The sequence below is a fragment of the Lagopus muta genome, chromosome 10 (genome assembly GCF_023343835.1).
Source record: "Lagopus muta isolate bLagMut1 chromosome 10, bLagMut1 primary, whole genome shotgun sequence".
Classification (NCBI taxonomy): domain Eukaryota; kingdom Metazoa; phylum Chordata; class Aves; order Galliformes; family Phasianidae; genus Lagopus; species Lagopus muta.
Window position 1 is genome coordinate 13,669,691 of NC_064442.1, and position 23,054 is coordinate 13,692,744.

Here is a 23,054-nt window from a genome sequence, read left to right on the forward strand (position 1 = left end):
CCTTGCTCTTTATATGGGTGCACGCACACTCTGCAGTGCTTCTCCCATTTGCAGCATCCTTCTAACACAGATGCTGTGCTGCTGCACAGGGATTGCTCAGCCTGCACCAAACAGCCCATGCTTACCCAAAGGTGGCTGTGCTGAAGCCCACCACAGCAGCAGGCAGAACTGAGGTGTGGACGCACCGTGCGTGCGCTCTGCCTTTCCAGCAGCACCTCTTAGCTCGTACAGCAGAGAGCACCTGTTGTGGGACACAAAGTTTCACTGCAGCTACACGCCAGGACGTGTTTGCAGACGCATCGCAGCATTATACTCCACCGGGTTCTGTCGCTCCTCCGGAGGAACACCCCGCTCCGAGTGCTGCCGCGGGCAGGGTGAGCCCCGCTGCCGTGCGCGCCCCCGGAGGGGCGGGAGAACCGCGGCAGCGGGGGGGGAGCGGCTGGGGCGGGCGCTGCCTATAAATACGGCTGCGGCGCGCCCCCCGCCGCTCCGTTCCCATGGTGACGGCGTCCTGGCAACGGCGGCAGCTCCCGCAGCCCGGCCTGCGTCGGGCCCGCGCCGCTCCCCGTACCGGACGGACGGACAGGCAGACAGGGTAGGACAGGCGCTGGGGGCAAGCGCGGAGCGTCGCGGTCGGAGCGCGGCGAGGAGCGGGACCCGCGGGGCGCGGAGGAGAGGTGCGCAGCCCCCGCCCGCCGCAGTGGTGAGTGCCGCCTCGCCGGGCCCGAGCCCCCTCGGCGTAGCCGCCCGCCCCCGCGCCACCCGTAACCCGACGGCGGGGCCGGCCGCCCCCTCAGGCCGCCGCCCGGCACCCAGCGCCCAGCCGAGGGCGGACCGGGGCGGGGCGGGCCGGTCCCGGCCCCCTCCCCTGCTCCGCCCCGCACGGCCCGGCCGGAGCTCCGCGCTGCGAGGCCGCCCCCAAAGGAGCCGCCCCCCGCCGCCCTTGCACCCGCTTCTGCTTTGGGTGCAAACGGGGCTCGGAGCCTCGCCGGGTGCGCACCCCCTCGGCTGCGTTTCCCGTGTGCCCGGTGCCGAAGTGCCGAGCCGCGCAGCCCCTGCGCTTCGCCTCCCTACCGGCGGCACAGGGAAAATCGCCCTTTCTCGCGTCGACGTGACAAGTGCATTTGGAATAGCTGGCAATTTAATCCGAAAATACCCGATTCACGTATTGCGATTTAAATGGCCAGTATGAAGCAGGAGGCAGCTCCGTTTACAGTGACAACCATGCACTTGAAGCCTGTATTTCAGCCGGTATCTAAGCTGATCCCAGTTTAGCACCATTTAATTGGGATCCGTGTGAAACCACACTCCCCCAGTTCTAGACTTTGGAACGTTTATTTTTTCTTTGATTTGCTGTTTATTAGGCTAAATGAGAGGAAATATGGCATCAGTCCTGACAGCTTTGTGGAACTGCTAACTGCAATACCTCCAAACTGCAATAAAGTTTTGCACAGCTGCTGAACAAGACCTTGGTACATCCCCTCAGGATGCTGGGTCAGATCAAGAAAGCTGCCAATTGGCTCTGAGATTTCCACATGTACTGAGAGATGTGCTCAAATTAACAAAAGATTGGGAAGCCCACCTGTGCACACTGTTTCCGCAGACACCCACGTTCTGCTGGCTGTCTAGTGGCAGTCTGGCAGAAAAAGTGACATCTTCATGCAATCCTATGCTTCCAGTGCTCCAAAAATGGTTGTCATTTGGTATGAAATATGTACCAAAGGCCCTAAGATGAAAGCGCTTCAGTTGTGGTTTCCTGTTTTGCTGTTTTGTTATAAGGAGTGTTTCACTAAGACATCACTAGACGTACAGTCCCCAACATCTGATCTTTGTTTTTTTTAGGTAGTATCTGGTGCCTTGCTGCTGTGATATGCATAGCTCTACCTAAATCAGTGGGATATTGCCACGTTCATAGCTTTGTGTTCAAATCCTGCATCAAGATCATTGAGTTGTGCCGTGGCCCAGAGCACGAGGAGCCCAGAGCTCAGAGCTAGCAGCTTGGGCTCCTCAGGCTGCTGTGTGACCTCGTGGGACAGCCAGGCGCTCCCCATGGACAGAGGCACTGCTTGAACACCTGGGGAGCACCGTGTGCAGGAACAGACTGCAGGCTTGGGGCAGGGCAGTGCAATCCTGAATGCAGACGCCAGCACCATGATACCCAGCTCTTGTACAGGGCTTTCTACTTACAGGCATGCAAGAACCTAAATGAAGAGGTAGGTGCTATAATCTGTTTTCCATAAAGGGAAACTGAGTCACTGGGCATGGAAATAACTGATCCAAAAGCATCAGGATCACAGAGCGAGCAAGGAACTGAAATCAGACCTTCTGAATTACAGTTGTGTTACTGCTGCTCAGCAACTCAGCCTCTATTCAAACTGTGTTTTTTTTCTTCTAATTTGTAGTTTCTGAAGCACTGTGCTATAAATAGAACATGCATACTGTGGCAATGTTTGCTCTCTTTTTAGGCAGTGCTTTTATAAGTTCCTGAAGCACAAACATGCTTGGCATTTTGAGATCTTGGAGAATAGTTCTATTACTTTTCTACAATTAAAATTGTATGATTTTGTTTCAATAAACCCATTCTGTCCTCTCTGTTTGTGCAACATATTGCATTAGCAACTGCAAAATTCTTTCTGCATGCAAGCCTTTAGTTTTCAATAAGCATTTAGGCTCAGACCTCCAATAGGACAGCCATGCTCAATCATGCCATCTTCACAGTTTAAAATATGTATTTGCTCTGTATGGGGTAGAATAGTTGGATTTGATTTTGTCTATAAGCTTTTTGTTTAAATTTCTGACAATGGAGCAAAGCTCCAGTCTGGTCTCACAGTGAGATACCTGAAATATCTTTTTGAAGCTATTAACAGAGCTGCTCTGCTGCAAAGTCTGCCACAATCTGGCTGGCTACATCTAAAAAATTTAAACAGAATTTATAGTCTGACTATGTAAGAATTTACTATATAAAGTGTGGACATTTAGATTTGAAAAAATAAATGAATAAAAGGTTCAGTTTTCCCAATCTACACTGATGTCTAACATTTTACTGAGGTTTCCTGAAAAACACCCTACCCACAGTAACTTGCTGTCATAAAGAATTTTCATGTCATTGTCTAGCCAATGCATTCCTAAGCTTTACTATAATCCCTCATTTCTCACTTTTGTATTTGTTGATCGATGGTGTCTGGGACCAGCAGACAGATCTAGGACAAGAAGTTTGTCTCTGTCCTGCCAAACCAGTTCTGTGGGTTGAGCAGATTTCAGTTTTAAAGCTGTCAACCATTCCTTTTGCAAGAGTATCACTTTCACTATAGAAGCTTTTCAGTAGGTTTTACTTTCCATTATTCTGTTTCTTTATATCTATTTTTATATGCATTTATTCTATAAGCAATTTAAACTCTGAGATCAGACCTGTCAGTGTAATCTTAAACTTTACTTGGAGGTTCACTTCAGCAGGAGCATTAAATCATCTCAGTGCCAAATATAAACCATTAAATAATTCAATGTGTACTTTTTCAACAGACATAAATTATTGACCAGAAAATGGCCCAACGAAGCCCAATCTTCCCAACTCTCGCCCATTCTGAAAGGTACAACTGGAATGTGAAAAATAAAACCTTCGTATTGTGGAGTATTATGTGCCTCTCTTCCTCTCTTAATTGTTTGTTTATGGTAATGCTGTAGCTTGGATCTTTGGAATTTCATATGCAAACAAGCTGAAATACTGTAGACTCCTTCAAATCATACCCAGATCACAATTCCTTATTCAGCTTTTACTTAAACGTTCCTGAATGAAATTCTTTAAACTCTAACTGAATAGAAGTCCAAAAATACTATGCTTAAACCAAAGTCTTCTAACTATAGAGAAAATGTGAAAGCTCACAGCCAGAGCTGACTGTCCTCTTATATCTCTATCAGTGTTATTAGGGTGAAAGTAAATTGTCAGTCTGGTTCACTAGCAGAATCAATGTGGACTATACACAGTGAATAGCAGAGTTATGAGAACAAAAATCTCTTTCAAAGTGGTGTTGAACTTTTATCTTCTACCTTAGGCTTCTGAAAGTGTTCTTTTCTCTTTACAGAACAGGGAAAGATTGCATGCATCCACAGTCTATTTTTTTTTTCCACTTCAAGTATCCATGAGCTCCCATTGATTTCATGGAAGCTATGTAGTGCAGAGCTTTTCTGAAAAATGTAGACCTAAATGTCAGCTTTCTTTAAAGGATAAAAATGAATGTGACTTCCATGGCTGCAAAGCTTGTCATAGTTTTGGTCTCTCCTCAGTTTCTTCACCTGTGTATCCTCCTGTCCCGTTCATGTGAGGACAAGCTTCTGTATGCTATTACAGGGCAGATGTATTGACTGCAAAAAGGCATGGACGCAAGCTCCTTCTTTTTAATCGTGTTCTGGTTTGCTGTATCTCCCTTCCACAGTTTCTGCTTTGATTAAGCCTGAATAAAGATGAAAACTGTAGAGACAAAAAGCATTACTTCTGAAACTCAGTAAGAGGGTCTTGGGTTTGGGTTCTTAATCAAATTATAGTTCAGAACTGTAACTCTTTATAATGCTAATGTCCTCTTCTTAAGATCCTATGTCTCTGTAAAGCTTCTTTAAACTGTAGGAAAAAGAGCCTGACCTGCCTTTGTACGGACAGAGGCAGCAGCAAACAACATCCATTCATCTGTAGCAGCCGGCCTTTGTAAGTGCTTTGGTGTTTCTCCCCAGTGCTGCCACTAAGATAATCTCGTACTGTCTCAGCAGAAAGATGCTATGGAGATTTGTGTCAGACCCAAATCATATCTGAACATTCTTCTCCACCAGACGGGTTCGAAACATCCCGCTGCACAGCCAGGCGCTGACAGCGGTCCCGCTGGCATCTGCGAGCCTGGTGGATCAGCTGGAGGACAGAATCCTCAGCCATGAGAAAACCACGGCAGCGCTTGTGGAACACGCTTTTCGCATCAAGGAGGACATTGTTTCCACTCTGCACAGAATGCAGAACAAAGGGGGGGGCGATCGGTTAGCAAGGCAGCTCCTAGAAGAACACATCCGGAACATAACCGCCATTGTGAGGCAGCTCAACCGGGACATTGAGGTATGCGAGGAATTTTTCACTGGACTAATACTGTTTCAGCTACTTAGTCCTTCTGATTTAACAACAGTTTACCACAGGATGAGAAAGTTCAGGCAAGGTCTAAAGATCCCGTAAGCTTATAAATTGTTTTTATAACTGTAAAAACTGTTTGCAAATTATGCAATTCCTCCAGTGGCTATGAAAATAATACAGGATATTAGCATGTAAACACAGAAATCTTTGTGGTACTAATGAGCTTGCTTTGAAAAGCAACACTGGAAAACCTTGGCAAAACGAATTAACGTGGTACTAATACCCAGCACAACTCCAGTCCAAAGGCTGTGCTGTATAAACACTAGGAAATGCCTTAGGTCTGTATTAAACTTTCTTTCACTTTGACTCACTGACAACACCAAGCAGCCCAACCCAACTGCTCATTTTTCTGACTAATCACGGCCTCTGCTTGATGAGCAACATGGGTGTGGTGGGAAAAACTGATGGGTAAATGTTAATATCTTCATTCCACTGAAAAGTTGTATTTAATAGGTTATGGTGTGGATTTTCAGAATAAGAAATGTTAGGTAACATGGAGGTACCTGTATCAGTACGTACCAGCCTCTATTAAAGTCACAATAAAATGATACCTGATCTTACTGAAATACTGAAAAATTACGAGTGACATTTAAAAGGTACATTAAATGTAGCATAATGAATTTGTATTTGCATGTGAATACTTTGTAGATGCTGCAAGAACAGATACGTGTCAGAGACAATCTCAGCTATGGAACAAATTCTACCCTAAAGAGCCTGGAAATGCGGCAGCTTTCTGGTTTAGGGGATCTTCGTGGAAGAGTGGCAAGGTAAATGTCATTACGAACGTATATTTTTGGGACTAACTAATGTTGCTTTAATCTTGAATTATGAATGTCAATGCTAATGGGCTGAATTCTACTTTGGCAAAATTCCCAGGATGATTTTGCTCGGTGTTTTCAAGAAAATTAACAGTAATCCTTTGCATCTCTCATCATATTAAACTTAACAATATGTCCCATAATTCTTGAGATTAATTTTTAACAAGTGACCTCAAATTCCATATAAATTTGGATTTTGTTCAATTTTTAAAAGTACTGTGGTTAGACAGTCTTTGTAGTTTGTCTTTGAGACTAATTAGCAAAATGACTGTAAAGGAGGCATGGAACAATCTGCGCTTGTAAAGAACATAATAGTTGCACATTTTGGCAGACATTTTAGAAGTAGAAATATGTGTGTGAAATTACTGGTTAACCATATTAAAACCTACATAGGCCACCTGACGTGTAAAGAACAGACAGCTATAAAATAATAGAGGTTTGAGGGCTGCTTCAAACTCCAGCTTGCAGCTGTGCAATTACACAGACTTCAGGCTGAATTGTAAATGTGTTGGTGACGGCACAAAGTACATTTGCCTCAGTGTCTAAAGTGTAACATAAAAGATGGTTTAGCACAGCTATAGAAAAAGGACCTAGTCTCTCCTGGAATATCTTGGCTAACAACTTCACTGGAATTATACTTGTCCTGAGTTTCACCCATTATCTATAATGTACAGATGACTTCTCTTTTTTTCCTGTACTTCAACTGATTTAGTGATAGCAGCCTACACAAATAATCAGGGAGGGATTTTCCTTGAATTTAAGTTTTCCTTCGAATTGTTCAATTGTTTTTAAGCTCCCACAGTAACCTCTGAGCCGTTTTATAAAGAATACTCAGGAGCGGCTTAACGCAATCATTATGTGCCTTTATTTATTTATTTATTTATTTTAAGTTATGCTTCACTGAAGTTACCCTTTACTAAACAGGAATGAACTAGATAAGCATTTTTTGTCAAATGAGAATTGATATAAATACATACGTAACTCAATGGGAAATTTCACAGTATCATCATAGAATGGTTTGGATTGGAAAGGACCTTAAATATCACCTAGCTCCAACCCCTGACATGGGCAGGTACACCACCAGTACAGCTGCCCAGGGCCCATCCAGCCTGGCTTGAGCACCTCCAGGAATGGGGCACCCACAGCTTCTCCGGGCAGCAGTGCCAGCATCTCACCACCCTCATTGGGAAGAATTTCTTCTGCATTTTTCATTTTCATTTACATCTATTCTATTCTAAGTTTAAAAGTATTATCCCTTATCCTACCATATACTCCCCAGCTCTCCCATAAGCTTCTTTAGGTACTGGAAGGCTGCTATGAGATCTGCCTGGAGCTTTCTCTTCTCCAGGCTGAACAACTTCCTTTCTCAGCCTTTCTTCATAGGAGTGCTCCAGCTCTCTGAACATCCTTTTGACACATGAGGATGGGCATGACACATCCTCCTTTTTCCCCCCGCCCCCTTTTTTTTTTTTTTTTTAAATATAGAGTGACCTAAGACAGACCTTTATATGGAGCAATGCACTTACTGATTAGCTTATGAAGCAAAATATAGTGCCCTTGGTTTCAGTAAAGAATTCACATAAATAAACATGTGCCAGCATGAGCTTCACCACGGCCCTGCATGGCTGAGCACTTGGTATTGAGAGCAGCGGTCAACTAGCACAGTCTTTGCCAAGACTTCTTCCTTTATTTACTTTGGGCAACTCCCTGTCATTCTGCCTGGGTTACAATTTATCTGACTGTTTTAAGAGACTACATCAATTTCCCTTATATCAGACTGGGCAATGAATGTGGATTCATTTGTATTCATTACCATAAGATGATTAGTTTATTGTCTCTAACTGTTAGCTCCTATTCAGTATTATGCTCTGTATTTTCCTTATGTGGAGAAGAAAATACGTCTTTACCATACCTCAATTTAAAGCGGTAATCTGTGAGAGAAGGTTATTTGCCTTCATTTACAAACGTACTCTACTTCATTCATTAGTATTCCTATGATTAATGACTATGGTATTTCTGGAAATCATAATCAAGATTAGAGTTTGCTGTGCTATACAGATATGCGATATAAAATTTCCCTGTGATAATTTCTGATTATTCTACCCAAAATCTGTTATGTAAAATAAGCCAAACTCACTTAATGTAATTTTACTTCAGCATTTAATCTTGCTAGCTTTCAGATTAATTGGAAGAGTGAAACCTTAGATATGTGATCCAGTTACTGTGGGTTTCCAACTTACTGCACGTCAGCTAACTCCTCTTCTTGACCATAGCCAAGGTGCTAAGTTCAACTCAGGCTATAGTGAAAGTAGGCTAATTTAACTCCAAGTAAGTCACACTTGCTCTAGGCTAGCATCATAGAACAGTTTGGTTTACAGCAGACCTTAAAGTCACCCACCAGCTTAGCTGCCCAGGATCCCATCTGACCTGGCCTTGGGCCCTCCAGGGACGGGGCACCCACACTCCTCTGGGCAGCCTGTAACATGCAGTGCATCACCAGTCTCTGAGTGATTTACTCCTAATATCTAATCTCAAACTCCCCTCTTTTTGTTTAAAATGATCCCTCCTTGTCCTATCACTATCAGACTGTGCTTACTGTCAGTCCCCCTCCTTATAAGTTTCCTTTAAGTACTGGAAGGCTGCAGTGAGGTCTCCCCAGAGCCTTCTCTTCTCCAGAACAGGCCCAGCTCCCATTTCTTCATTGGAGAGGTACTGCAGCGCTCCAGTAGTCTCTGATAACCCACTCCAACAGCTGCAAGTATACAAGCATAGACACGTGGACAGTTGCCATGACTCAGTCTGTATATGCTGAGTGATGGTAAATCACCTACATCTGAGCCTTCGGATCCTGTAAGAATTTTAGTGTCAGTCTCAGGATTCTGGCTAAGTTCCAATTCCAGTGATTACATGTATACTAAAATTCTATTCAACTTCAGTATGAAAGAGTACTATTTATTTCCTAACACCAGCTGTTCTGTAACATGTCAATATCAGTGAGCAATTCTCTATTCTTGAGAGTTGCAGCTTTAAGCTATGAGAACAGGGATTCCTACTTGTGTGTGCAGTTAGGCACAGCTCCAGCACTCCACTGCCCACGGCTCTGGAGGAGTGTGGCTGGGACAGACCCCACAGCTGAGCTCACCTGCATCAGAGAACCAACTTGTATCTCTAGCAGGAGAAGACGAGGCCCACACTGCAGCTCATGTCTCTGGACCACTTCTCTTTAAGTATCTTTTACTGATGATTTTGTACAGCATCCTTACAGGGTTCAGTGTGAACGATGCTGTCCATTTTCCTAAGAATCAGAGTTACTATTAAGACAGAAATTGCCTCTATTAATTAAAAGTAGTGACACACTGAGCAGAAAATTATGTATATGCCGATAAATCCATTACTCTTGCCTTCTGTCCTTGGCATTGCAAGTTTTATATTAAACAGCTTTGCCATGCCTATTTCTAGTGATAAAAGATCATTAAACCTGAGAGCACTGCCTTATCACATCTTTACATAATGTCTGTCTACTAAGACCATTTGTCTGCAAAGTATGAATACAGCAGTCCGGTCAGTACAGAAGTTGGTGTCTCCAGAGGCTGCCTGATACCAGATACCAGAGAGATGGCAGTTATGCATGTTCACACTGGGCCTCCTCTGCATATGTTTTTTACATATTTTTACATACACTGTAGATGTGATTCATTTCAGACACCCTGGACTTATAACATGTAGGCAGATTTTCCTACATGAGAAAATGAGCCTGGTGCATCTGGGATGCACCACGTTTAAGATCTTTGTGAGTAAAAAACCTACTGCACTCTGCCAGCTGCAGTTGTACAAAGCTCACAGGGAGGGTGGCTCTGACCTGCCAGGGCCAGCTATGCAGAGTCTATAGCTCTGCTGTTCCTGCCCAGAGATTGCAGGCTTCTGGGGAATAGATAGATTATTTCATCCCTCTGTTTTTTTCAGTTAGCAACAAAGTGGAGACATTTGGCTTTTCTTGCCTTTCTAAAGAAGCTGCCAGATTGTAAGACCTGGAATTTACCATATAAACCTAAGCTACTCTTCTTACAGATACTACTAATTGGTCTTACTATGCTGAACTGCCAAACTATAAATTACTTTCCACAGGTTTTATAATTTGTGATATTTTACTTCATTTGTTAGTTTGATATTGAAGGTGTACCACCATAATTACAGTAACACAACTACAACTGAGGTGTTGAAAACACATTTTGAAGTGAAAGCTTTCCAACTGAAATGTAACTTCAGTGAAAACATGCCATGGCTTTGTGTAATGATTTAACCAGCCGTAGTTTGTCCCATTTACTGCCTTCCCCCTCTCCCCCTCCCTTATATTGTAACCACTATCTGTTCTCCACCAGTTTCATAGATCAATTTTAGTAACTTTGGTGGTTATAAATATACATGACTCATACTCGGCAGGAGTGTCACTCCTGAAATTATAGTACTTCTATTTTACATCGCAGTTTATGTCCTTATTGTATTACTGTAGATGAAATCCCCCTGACAAAAGTATTTTTGAAACGCGGTAAGAAATGGACATATTCCATAGCACATTTGTTGTGAAAATGTTACAGCACTGAGAAATGTTCCAACATGAAGAAAGGAAACAGTAATTATTATGTACCAGTACTGCATTTTGTAGTCTTTAGTGAGACAAAATTGCTTTAAATGGCAGCCTTACCTAAATACAGGCTGTGCTAGTTAAACCATAACTTTTCCTCACATTGTTTACTCTCTATATTGTGTACTTATCACATCTTTTTTATTTGGCAAACAAAAATAAGAATGTAAGGCTTATCGGAACATAGCTAAAATAATGAAAAAATGATCTTCACAATTATTTAGGCCTCTATGTAGGGCAAATCATGCACACCACAGCAGATATCTGCTGGACAATAAGAGAAGTAATGAGGTATTGAAATCCTGCATCTTTGAAGTTCTAATGCAATTTCCCCAGCTCTGACAATGACACAATTTCCACGTCAATAGCAAAAGAACCATAGTACAGCAGGAGTGCGATGAAGAGTTTGGGATCTATTCCCATCTGGGAGCAGCTTGCTGGATAGGGCGAGATACACCAGCATTTTTACAGCCCCATAAGACAGTGTTTTGCTGGACAGCCAGTACTTTCATAGAAATGCCTAATGTAAAACAGGTGATTTTAAAAGCGTGGGCTATTCAACTGTTGTTTTGGTATTTATTTATTCAAACAGGTGTGATGCTGGGCTAGCCAGACTGTCTGCAGAGCACAAAATCACATACGAAAGACTTCAGAGCCTAACTAAAGACCAGCACACCTCTAAGTTGATCTTAGAATCGAAAATCAAAGAGACAGAAATACAGGTACAGTCGAGCCATGGTGTAACTCAAACAGATATCGTTCCTGTGAATTATTTTCCTGCCTACGAGGTCACAGATTCAAAGATGGAGGAGGGTCCTGGGGGGGCAATGAGGTAAAAAGGGTCGTGATTTAGTGGGGAAATATTGGTGCTGGGTGGATGATTGGGTTGGGTGATATTGGAGATCTTGTCCAACCTTAGTGATTCTATGCTTTATATATGCACATAGTCCTTAGATTTAAGTACTGCTACACAGCTATGCTAATGCATTGGTCTGACTGGAAAAGTCCTTAAATTGCTGCCTTTTGCATGCTGTGGGAAGGCCCAGTATAGTATACAGGCACACCAGTGTGCTAGCAACGTATTGTCATGAATCTTGTAGAACTGAACAGCATCTTTGTAAATCTGCCACGGCTGCTTTTGTGGGAAATACTTCGTTAGCAGTCCTCCCAGCACTCCTATCTCTATCTTGTGAGACAATACATTTTTCATCACAAACCCTGCAAGCTGAATCACGTCGGAAGTGCCAGCAAAGCGGGCCTTTCGACCCTCCCCTGCCGCTGGGAGTCACGCTGGGTGGGGCGGCGGCTGACGGCGCGCTGCGTTCCAGGTATCGCACCTGCTGAGCCGCGTGGAGCAGGCGGTGGCGCAGCAGGAAGCCAAGCTGAAGCTGGCCTACAAGGAGAGCGCGCAGCAGCTCCACCTGCTGGACACCAAGTGAGCGAGCGGAGCGGGGCCGAGGCGCGGGGCGGCCGCGGGGGGCAGGGGAGGAGGGCGGCAGGGCCGGGGGGGTGGAAGCGAGGGCCCCGCTTTTCCGAGTCTGGGCTGTGCGGCCTTCCGCTAAGGAGCAGCTCTGCAGCCGCATTTACCTGTCTGCACACGTGCGTGTGCTCAGCTGTTTTACAAAAGCACGCTGATCTGACCGGTGCCCCCTCCTTTCCAGTGGAAATTACACCCTTCACGTGGCTGGACACTTCTGAAAACCCCGTTGGGTCCCTAGCTAAGAATTCAAGTAGGATTGTATTAAAAACCAGCTCTAAATTTTTGCAAAAGTGTCCCAGTACCTTTTCTGATCGTGCGAAGCACTGAGCACCGCAGTCCAAAGCTGTGCTCTGACCGCAAGGAAGCTCAGTGCTGAGCTCACCCAGTGCTCTTGCTTTTAAGTGACTCCAAAGAGAACTCAAATACTCAAATTAGTAAAGTCACTGTTACTGCCAGGCTCTATCTAGAGCTATGTTCAACTCAGATACTAGCTCCTGTCCTTGTGCCTCATTCAGCCTTTCCTCCTGCCTGCCGATTGCCACCCTCTTGACATCCCATCAGCTACAGCACTATGGCTATTTGCAAACCAGATGGCAGAGCAGATCCAGATTGCAAATGTTCAGTGGAAAACAAGTGAGCCCGAACGGATGGCGTAAATGTGAGGCAGATGAGACAATGCAAGTGGGGCTGTATGAACTGACACTGCCAGTTACATAAGTGGTCGTCAGATCTTTGCTCAGATTTGAGATCTATGAAGATGACTGCATTCCATTTTCAGTGCTACAAAGAATCTGCGTCTAACGAACCTCAAAATGTTGTGATGTAAATAGCTGCTATTTTGTTGTGGTTTCCTTCTTTAATTTTCAAAACAGTGTTGCCTTATCCAGTTTAGTAGCAGTCATTAAATCTTTTCTTATCACGAAAAAAATCACTGCAGAATGACCGAAACTTCTGCTCTTACCATTTCCTAAATTGCATTATGTTCTCAGATTAAAAAATGCTATTGAAGAGCTCAGCAGCCAGATTTTGTCTGCACGCAGCTGGTTGGAACAGGAACACGAGAGGATTGAAAAAGAGCTTGTGCAAAAACTTGACCAACTCTCATTGACTTTTAAGGAGAACACAGTAAGTTTCATCCCGATGTCCTAGTAATACTTCTCAGGAAGTGTTCAAAAGCATTATGAGTTACAGGGATGTTATTTGAGTGAGACTCTTAGACCTCACTAACATTTGCAGAACTCTCTCTCTTTTCACTGATGTCTAGTGTAACATTCACCACAGACTGAGGGTCTTGACATACATCTGATCACTTTGAGTACATCACTATTTTACCCTTCTATCAAGTCATTTTAAAAAGCTTACTGAAATAAATTTTAATTCGTTGCACCTGCACCTTTAAATTCCACCTAATAAAAGGTGCGTATCTGGGGAAGGCCACTCATTTAATGCACATGCTAAATCATTAAAATTATTTTCCCTGGCTCCAGGAAATGAGTGAAAGAGCTATAGAGATGAAATTCAGCCAGATGTCAGAGAAAATCAACAAAATAGAAGAAATACAGAAGATAACCATGGAAGCGCATGAAACACAACAGACTGAAGAAAAGATAAATATTCGCATTGGCAAACTGCAAAACGAGATTAATGAAGATATAAAAGAAATGAAAGCTGAAGTTAATGCTGGTAGGGCCATAATTAAACAAGATCTTCATTCTAAATTGTGGTAATGTTGACCTTTAATATTATACAGAACGTCTGTGCTCGTAACAAAGTAGTTTAAAGACACTGGGCTGCATCTGTGGCATTCAAGAGGATTTTCATTAAGTGTGAAACTCACAGCAGCAAGAGGTGACATCAGCTTAGTATTGCTTCCCCCAAACCTACATTGGCACAGTTTGCTGTGATCAGGGGCATTTTGCCATTAGTATGCCAGCATAATGAAAGTCCTATTTTTCTTCAGAACATTTGCCTTCTTCCTAGTGGAAAACTGAATACTGTGGTAGGAAGAATATTCTGTTATCAACTATGCCATATTATTACTGCTTTAGATTACAAACTAATTTATCTCTCATCTGTAATTAGGGTTTGCAGCTATCTATGAGAGCATTGGATCTCTACGGCAAGTTCTAGAGGCAAAAATGAAACTTGACAGAGATGAACTACAGAAGCAGATCCATCAAATGAAGCAGGAGGTTCCAATGTGGGGAGAGGCTGGACCATGACCACAAGATTTTGACTGAGATGAACACTTACTTATCTGAATAGGCAGACTATAGCCTTGTTCCAGTCTGTAATCCAAATTAAATGCATGTACTGAAGGACATGCTGCTGTTGCACAGGTCTGTATGTTTACTTTGAGTGGTAAATGCAAGCTTTTAATATACCAATTGACAAGAAGCTTTTATGGGCTGAGGTGCTCATTTGCCACTGCACTACTCTAGCTGCTCTCAGGAGATTACCAGCTGTAAAACTGGAGTAATATATTGGTGAAGCTGGCACCTAATTTGCTAACAGCGTTTCAGTGCTCCCCAGTTGTGTAGGCTTGATCAGGCTATTATATGCTTATACATACATAAGCATCTGCACCCCTGCTTTTTTTTTCCTTCCTTTTCATTTAAAAACAAAAAGACAGAAAAACCCAAACCAGGTTGATATCACCTGTGTAGTATCAGTTTGGCAAGGCTCTGCACCTTGATATACATTACTGTCTTTGAAGTTGATGGACATTTTTGCAGTGACTTTCTCTGTCATTACAGGACATTGACTCCTTGTGAGGCAAAACTGGCACTGGACAGACCCATTTTCAAAACCCTTTTTGTTTAGTTGTGCAAATATCCTGCGTGCGCACGTGTGTGTAAACTAAATAGCATTATGTAATGTAGTTGTAGACTAAAAATGATTCATGAACAATGTAAGAAACAACGTGTGGTCTTAGGTATTGTGACCTTTTCAGATGAATAACCAAGTGGACTTGAGACGAGACAAAAATATTTATATAACAGTATTTTTTACTTGGGCATGTGTTCTTGTGACTTGTTTCATTTTATTGATAAAAGCTTTGAAAGGTTTGAAAACAAAAGAAAGTGATAATCTAACAGTCTGGAGAATGTGATGTAAAATAAAATGCAGTTTATGATCAGATTAGACATTTCTCTGAAGTTCAACAGCTAACTCTTCAATAATTTAGTAGGTTTGATTTTGTAATTGAGTTCACAGTGTTTCCAAATAATAACGGCCTATTTTCATTCCCATAACAGATAACACGCTGAAAATAAGCACTCATACAAAATACTAGCCTGTGTGGGAAAATATATATTTTGATTTGATATTATCAGCCACAGCTTCATTTTCCTTATCTTTTCAAATCATGTAGCATTAAGCACTCACAAAAGGCTTCATCTGGCATCCTATTAACTTGTACAGGTCACAGTAATTCATATACAGAAATGCTATTCGTTTATACAAGCATTACTGCTAACTTGTACAAACTGATAGGATGTCTTCCCACTGTCTTTGTAGGCTGATTTTTTTTCTGGCTAATGCTGCAAAACTAGACTCTTAGTTGGACAACCTGTGGCAAGCGTTTCTCCACTTCTATGGAGTAATCTATGGCCCACAAACTTACCATAGTAAAATAAATAAAGGCTCTAAAAACATTCCCATTGCCTTCACTAGGACAGTATACTGTGGGAAAAAAAAAATAATCAAGAAAACACACACTAATCTTTACAAGATTACTGCCTAAATTTGTATCCACTTCCTATGTAGTTGTAAGTATTTTAATGCAAAGATACCTGAAATTTTTGCAGCTCTGACTTCTAGTGCTCTCCGATAACCACACTGCCTCTGTTATTCCTGTTCTATACCAGCCATGCACTGTGAAGTATATTTACAATGGCAGCTAAAAGAGAAGCCCTGTTCACTAAAGGAAGACAGTGAAATTCTCACAGAGGTGCCTTGGGAATTGTCTAAAAATTAATTCTTTCTTCACGTATCCTTCTCTGTTCTTAAATATTTAGCCAGGTGCAATGGCAGTGCTATCTCTGGTGTTCTGTAAAATTAACAAAAACCCTGAAGAGATGGAACAAAAACTCAACACTTTTTCTTCTGTAGCTGCAAATACCCTAGAGAGTATTGTACAATACACAGAAAAAAAAGGCATAAGGGGAAACAGATAAACAGTTACATATGAATTTAATAAAATGTTTCTCTTATAAAATGTTGTGTGATTCAAGGTTATATTGAATCGCTATGACCCTGCAGGGAAAACTCCTTAACTCCTGCTCCTTCGATGAACTCCAATATGTTATGCTGGAGATTGGTTTTGTTCCACATGCTTGGCTATGATGCCATTATTGCCTGAATTGCAGGACAAGACTGGAGGGTCTTCACAGTTTGTGCTTACTATAAAGCTTAAGCAATATCGAAAGTCATCATACAGTGAAGCAGATCTTTAGTCCCTGCCTGGCCTTTCATTTAATAGAAATTCAATGATGGTACAAAGGTGTGCAACATTTTTTCCTAGGGGATACATGGCCTTTGAACAAAGAATAAGAAAAACCATGAAACCCAAAGATCTGCTGAGCCCTTCCAAGCCAGCATGCGAATTTGGATCAGCAGGTCCACCTCTGGTCCCTGAAGGAAAATTCCCCTCTCAAAAAAACTCCCTGAGCTCAATAGAGGAGCTCAGACAGCAATTCTTACCTCATTCACTCCTTTCTGGAGCACACAGAGCACAGGAGGCAGGTAAAACAACTACACTCTTCTAGGCTGAGTTCTCCTTATGGAAGAGTTTACAGAAGCAGAAATTTCAGGGGCGTCTTCAACTCAAAACTATGCTACTGTAGGGTGTCCCCATTCTATAAATCTAAAGCCAAATATCACATCAGTATAACAGCTTCCAGCAGCATGAGATTAAGAGAGCAGGTAGGAACTGCTGCAAAGTACAACTTTAAATGATGAAATATCTTTGTGATTGAAATGCAAGACCTGCATTTCCAAGAATGTTTCTGAAATCAGATTACTTTCTCCTTCTTCCTTTCTCTTCACCATTTTTCAGAAGTCACCATTAAAAATATTGATAATAGTGTAGCTGAAAGCAAGTATAAATAGAGCACACAGTGAGCCAACAAATCCCAAAGTTCTAAGAGATATCATTTGTAAGCTTAGGTGAGATAGAAGAAAATGATCAAGTGATGCCAGCACTTTTGATTTGCATTTTAGGGAGCATTTGCTACCATACTTGAACATATAGGATTCAGCTCTGACTATTCTTAAATTAAAACCAAATCAACCCAAATGCCAAAGCAAATCCAAAGCAGAACTCTTCCTAATACAGCAAAAAGAACTGGTGCTATACAGAGTGAATGGAAGAACTCTTGCTGAGCAGAGGGACTTCATTTACTGTTGCAGAACCCACCAGCTATCTATGCCCTATCCCATAACATCACTGCTATGGAAGTTGTAGGGACCAGACTAAAGCAGATCAGTTCCTCTCGTGAGATAAAAAACGTAGTTTTGTCAGCTCCTCAGCTCACACAAGGCTTTAAGCACTTGCAGTCTGCAGACCACAGGATTCAGTCTGAGTGACATGACAAAGCATCTGTGGGCAACCTCATGAAAATCCTTCTAACTGGAGTACATGCCTCTTCCTCATGTGATACCACAGCAAAACTACAGCACCATGCATCCAGAAGTTACTGGAAAATGAACTGTCAATAGTGACAGAATAATTGTGTTATTTACACTCATTAGGCAAGTTAGTGATGCAAATAAAATTTAAAAAGATGATCTTGATTTCAACGCCCAGTTGTTTATGTAGTGCAGTTTGACATCACTGATAGTAATCCAATAGTGATGCAATTCAGTGGACACAGTTTTGGCATTAGAGAAAAACAGTGTGAAAGAAAACATACAGCAGCACACGTTACACCAAGTTAAACTGAACCAACCTTGTCTCAGTTTCTACATTTTTCTGTTGGCAGTCAGCAACAGAGAATGCTCTCCTTATCTTCAAATTAAAGTGCTCAGAAGACACACGTTCCAATTACAGAAGTGTCTAGTAAGAGACATGAAAAATGGATGAAGTCCTCCTACGCACAGAGAAGGTGTTTCTCCTGTGACCTTCTCTGTGGCATAAGAAATCTAGAGGCAATTTCAAATAAACGCAAAGAAATTCAGCAACTCCTCTATTAAACAGGCCACTGGGTGTCACCATTACTCCTGTCAAGTAAAGAAAAGTGCTGGCTTTACTGGGACGATCCCTAACAATATCACAGCTTGCAGGCTCACCTCAATTTACAAATTACTACTCATTTGGACAACTGAAAAAAGACATTTGGAACCTTCTGAAGCTTCAGTACAGACTGACATTTCATTAACTAGAATTCTGAGGGAGATTGGTGTGATCCTTTAGACCGTGCAAGGAACACCAAGTGGAAACCAAGGTCCTTTGCTATCATTTCTGTCAGCAAAACTTAAGTCAACACATGGCACTAAAAGGTAAGGTAAAACCAGATGAAATTTACTGGCAGTTCTTCTCAAATAGAGGATCTTAAAAATCATACAAAGCTCAAAGATCAACATGCATTTCAAACAGGTCATTTCAGGAGCAGCTGCTGGCATGCAGGGTTCTTATCCCAGCACTGCCTCCCCTCCTGAGAGGGGCTTTGGCACGAGGACCACAGGGTAATCCAAACAGTTGCTAGCAGATGATGTTCTGGGCCTAGTGCAAAATGCTGCTCTCAAATCCATGCAAGAATAATCTCAATATAATAATATTGGAATAGCCTTAACAGTGCAGAAATACTTGAGAGAGCTGTAACTTTTGCTGGCAGAGATCAGTGAAGGAAAAAAAAAAAAAAAGAAAGTATTTTGAGTTCAGTGCAGCATCACTGATGCATGCCAAACCAAGATCTGGTTTCAAGAAGAAAATCAAAGCTGTAATTGCCACAACACAGAAAGCCTATAGCAAAGCCATGAGAGACATCTGGAACCCAGCCAGCTTGCTGAAGAGAGACTAGAGTCAGGTTTGGTTAGGCTGCAGAACTTGTACAGTCAGACACTGTATGCTGCATTTGAAAGAACGAACGCGTATGAAAACAAGGAAAGGAGATTGAGGCTCCTTCAGAGACTGAGAAAAAGATGCTAAATCTGTACAATTCCAACAGCAATTTATATTGAGCTGATTTAGTACTTCACTCTGGCTTTTCCTGCAGTTTCAAGCACTACAAGCATATCAGCACCTGCCTGTTCCTGCCCATGTGGGTCCTGACAGAAAGTTTTCAGGAAATTAATACATGAAGAGGTGAGGCCTAAACCAAAACACCACAAATCTACAACACATTAAGACAATAAATCTGTACTCACATCTGGCATCTATATACATAATCAGAACAGCCCTGTAGTGAGGCAGTACCCTGAGGCTGGGACTCCCCATCACTACACAGCCTGTGCTGTTGCTGCATTGGCACTTCTGTGGCAGCTACAGAGGATGCTCCATTTGCTGCAAAAATTTAAAGGGTTCAACAACTACAAATGTTACAATATACACATCTGCATACATAACACTTAATTCCTATATAGTCCCATACTCCTTTCTTGCTCCCCGGGTCTGAGATTTGCAATTCCAGTACGTTGCGGGCACCTTTTGTAATATATAAACCAGGACATTCTAAGAAGGTATAACCAAGTAGAGCATTCAAAATGCAGGTAGCTGAAAACAACAGAAGTAAAATATTCTATTCCACTATCATGTTCTTAAAAGGTAGATGCTAACTTGTTCACTACTACAATTAATAAACCCTATTCAGTTCATAGAGATCTTATGGGGGAAAACTGACCACTTCATATTTTATACAGTTTTGAATATGTGGAGCACTGTGACCCAATTCCACACATGCTTTCCTTTCAGAGATTAATCTCACTAAATTGAATGTGGCAGCTCACAGCATATAGTAAGCTGCTTGCTTACCTCTTTGCATGTATAACACTTCACATTGCAAAATAAAAGTGATAGTTGGTCTCTGGTATGGTCTCCTGGTATCTTGTCACATCAGCAGCAAAAAGAACCCAAAAACAAACAAACCCAACCACTAGGTAACACTTGGGGTTTCCAACTATCATGAACTAACAAGACAAAAAAAAACATGGATAATATAATGTTATCACTGTTAATTTGTATAATTTTTAATCAAGAATAAAGGAAGATGAGGAAGAGCCAGGAATATTGACATCAAGGGACAGGGCATTGCTCTGGGGCACTAGATCTCCTAATTCAAGATCATTTGGACCCACAGTTTATATCTTTGTGCTCTTTGTTTCTGTAAACTATCTAGTGGCAAATGGATTATTTATGTTCACTAAGTTGCCCTGGCTGTGCTGACTCCAGCACTACATTAAATTCAAAACACAATGAGGAAAAGAGAGGAAGGAATTGAGCATCATTCTGTCCTCAAGGCCCTTATATCACCTGATGTCACTGCTGTTCTTGCCAAGCCAAGACAAGATATGCAGGCTGCATATCTGCATGAATTGGCAGCTTTGGAAAGGCTCTGAGCAGGCAGGAAATGCTTAGGGAAATCAAACACATTATTTTGCTAAGTCAAAATACGTCTGATGGACTGCAATTGTTAGGACACGTTCATTAAGCAAGGCAAAAATACAGAGCCTTGGCTAAGCACGAGTCCCTCTGCAGCCTGCAGTGAAAGTCTGGGAGGGACTGCTGGAGGGTATGAAGCACCAGACCCTCCAACACCGGTGACACGCATAACTATCAGGAAAACTCCATAAATATGAAGTTAGTGGTTTGATACAGAAGGTCTTAAACCCAAGCAGAGGACAAAAAACTCATACGGTTAATGACAATTATGGAGCTCTTCCTACTTGTCGCTGGCCCTGAAATAGCCCTCATTGTGTTCATAGAGAACCAAATGAGGATTCAAGGTAAGTTCCAAATAAAGGGGATAAGAGTGGAGCCATATGCATTACAGCAAGGAAGTAACTTCTTATCTGGTGAGGATGACAAAATGTTATGGTATTAAAACCAGAATTGCAGGATTTTGGAAAATAAGAAACTTTAATATCATTCAAAGGGTTATAAAGGAGAAATGAAAAAAATTGACAAGTCTGCTCATTTTAGAAGAGTCTTTCCCTACAAAAGCATTCAGAGAAGCAAGTTAAGGTGCATTAGAATAGTGGGCCTGAGCAGAGGGTTTGGCACTCGGGGAACTTCTCAGCTCAAGGCCATACAGACATTAATTGTAAAGGACAAAAATTCAACTGTTATTTGTACTCTACTCACTGACAAACATAGTGGTTAATTCTGAAACTTGCATGCATATACATACATATAGCACCTAAGCAAACATGCAGCTTCATGCAAGGTAAGCTTGGTTTTCACAAAAGTATCCCTTAGATGAAAATGCACCATGTATTTCAGTTGGTGAGGCTTTACATTATGTATGTAAATATGCCTTGTAGTTAAGGCTCAGTTTCATCAGTAATACAAGCATCAATTTGAACAATCATTCTAATTTTCCCTAATGAATTCTGAATTATTTTCTGTGAGATATATGAGACAAAGACAACATAAGTGCCTTTAGGAGAGATAAGAAGAGAGAAGAACAACATTTAAGCCCTATACATATTCCCAGTATTTCTTAGCCCTTTTGCCTTAGGTGGCTCTATACCCAACACAACACTTCACAGAACTCATTCCAAGTTCTCTTTAAGGAATATAATAGGCACCTGACTCAGACTGGAAACCTTGCATGGCTAGTACTGCAGCCTCCCATGAGCCCAGGCCCCTTCGTTAGGTTAGTTATTAAACTCCTAATCCCTTAGTTAAGTTATATAGCTCAAGGCACAACTAAGAAGATGGAGTTATGCTTTGCAGACCCAGGAAAGAGGAAATCCAGAAGCAGAGCTCTATAGAGTATTTCACTATACTAGCTTTAAATCTTACCTTGTTTGAACTCAATGGAACTTTCCCACAAGAAAGCTCTCCAGAATCACATGTCAAGTTTGCAAGATGGTCAAAGAAAGAATTGAGAACTTACTCGCCTGTCATCTTCTTTCACCTTGCTTTGTGTTTCATCTGCATCAGTCAATCTGTTGCTTTCCTGCTTTTCTCATGAGCTATGCAGTCCCTATTGAAAAAAAAATAAATGAATGGAAGTTATCTGAAAATCCCTCACTGGGTTCTGAATTACAGAAGTATCTTTCTCACATAATTAACCTGAATACATGCTAGTACCAACAATAAGATGCTCTACAAACTTACAGACTTTATTAAAAAGCAACAACACAAATCACAGAATAGCAAATCTACAAGCATTCATTTTCTTAACAAAGCAAACGTCATATTAAAATCTCATCCAAAATTCATCTAACCTTTCCCTCAAGGTAAGCTGTATTAACTAGGCAGATATCAATTCAGTTATTAAAACAAACAAACAAATTAAAAAAGCTGCCACTCTAATAGAGTCAATGGTCTTAATAAAGCATCTCTCTCTTTGCCATCCTTAACCCCAAAAGACAGACTTCCTCAGGTGGGAACCTATCAGTGTCCTGCTCTTATCACCTGGGCAGCTCCACCTTCACAGAACAAATGCACTTCCTTCTCCTTAAAGAAATCCTGCTGCTTTCTTGAACCTGTAACATCCTCCTAAAACTAGAAAACTGATACAATTACATTGCAATTTAGGGCTGGACTTGGTAACCTAATGCATAAATCAAAGATACTGCTATGTGCAGACAAAGAAGCCACAGAAAACCTAGGGCAGCTCAGAATGCATTAGAGAAATGAATGATTTCCTGGAGGGACTCAACTTCAGAGTCAACGGTAAAGAAAAATGTATTACTGCCAATCTGCTGCTCAGTGAACCAACCAAATGGAGATGATGCTGACAAGGCAGTTACCAGACCTGTGTCACAAAATACCCCAACGAG

General features: G+C 41.9%; 2 protein-coding genes across 4 annotated transcripts in view; one reads left to right on the plus strand and one right to left on the minus strand.

The window, feature by feature from the left end:
• The window catches only part of MYO1E (myosin IE), a 145,383-nt gene that overhangs the window by 88,414 nt on the left and 33,915 nt on the right, over positions 1-23,054 (minus strand). The window contains exon 2 of the mRNA XM_048955683.1: positions 22,163-22,252. The gene's annotated coding sequence lies outside the window, so the exon portion shown is untranslated. The remainder of the gene's footprint in view (positions 1-22,162; positions 22,253-23,054) is intronic.
• Positions 287-18,972, plus strand: FAM81A (family with sequence similarity 81 member A). 3 transcript variants are annotated; one of them, XM_048955686.1, is made up of 11 exons: positions 287-703; positions 1,843-2,213; positions 3,520-3,587; positions 4,603-4,696; positions 4,819-5,092; positions 5,813-5,931; positions 11,217-11,346; positions 11,953-12,059; positions 13,094-13,229; positions 13,592-13,787; positions 14,187-18,972. In XM_048955686.1, exons 2-11 carry the CDS (start codon positions 2,206-2,208, stop codon positions 14,324-14,326), a joined length of 1,272 nt encoding a protein of 423 aa, XP_048811643.1. In that variant the 5' UTR covers positions 287-703; positions 1,843-2,205; the 3' UTR covers positions 14,327-18,972. The 3 variants fall into 3 exon arrangements, with proteins under 3 accessions (XP_048811643.1, XP_048811644.1, XP_048811646.1); XM_048955687.1 differs by having other exon boundaries at positions 289-703; positions 4,619-4,696; XM_048955689.1 differs by lacking the exon at positions 4,603-4,696 and having other exon boundaries at positions 297-703.

Excerpts from the sequence above, each read along its gene's own strand:
- FAM81A (XM_048955686.1), top strand. Across the intron at positions 12,060-13,093 it reads CTCCACCTGCTGGACACCAA|ATTAAAAAATGCTATTGAAG; the intron begins GTGAGCGAGCGG and ends TTATGTTCTCAG. Across the intron at positions 13,788-14,186 it reads GAAAGCTGAAGTTAATGCTG|GGTTTGCAGCTATCTATGAG; the intron begins GTAGGGCCATAA and ends ATCTGTAATTAG.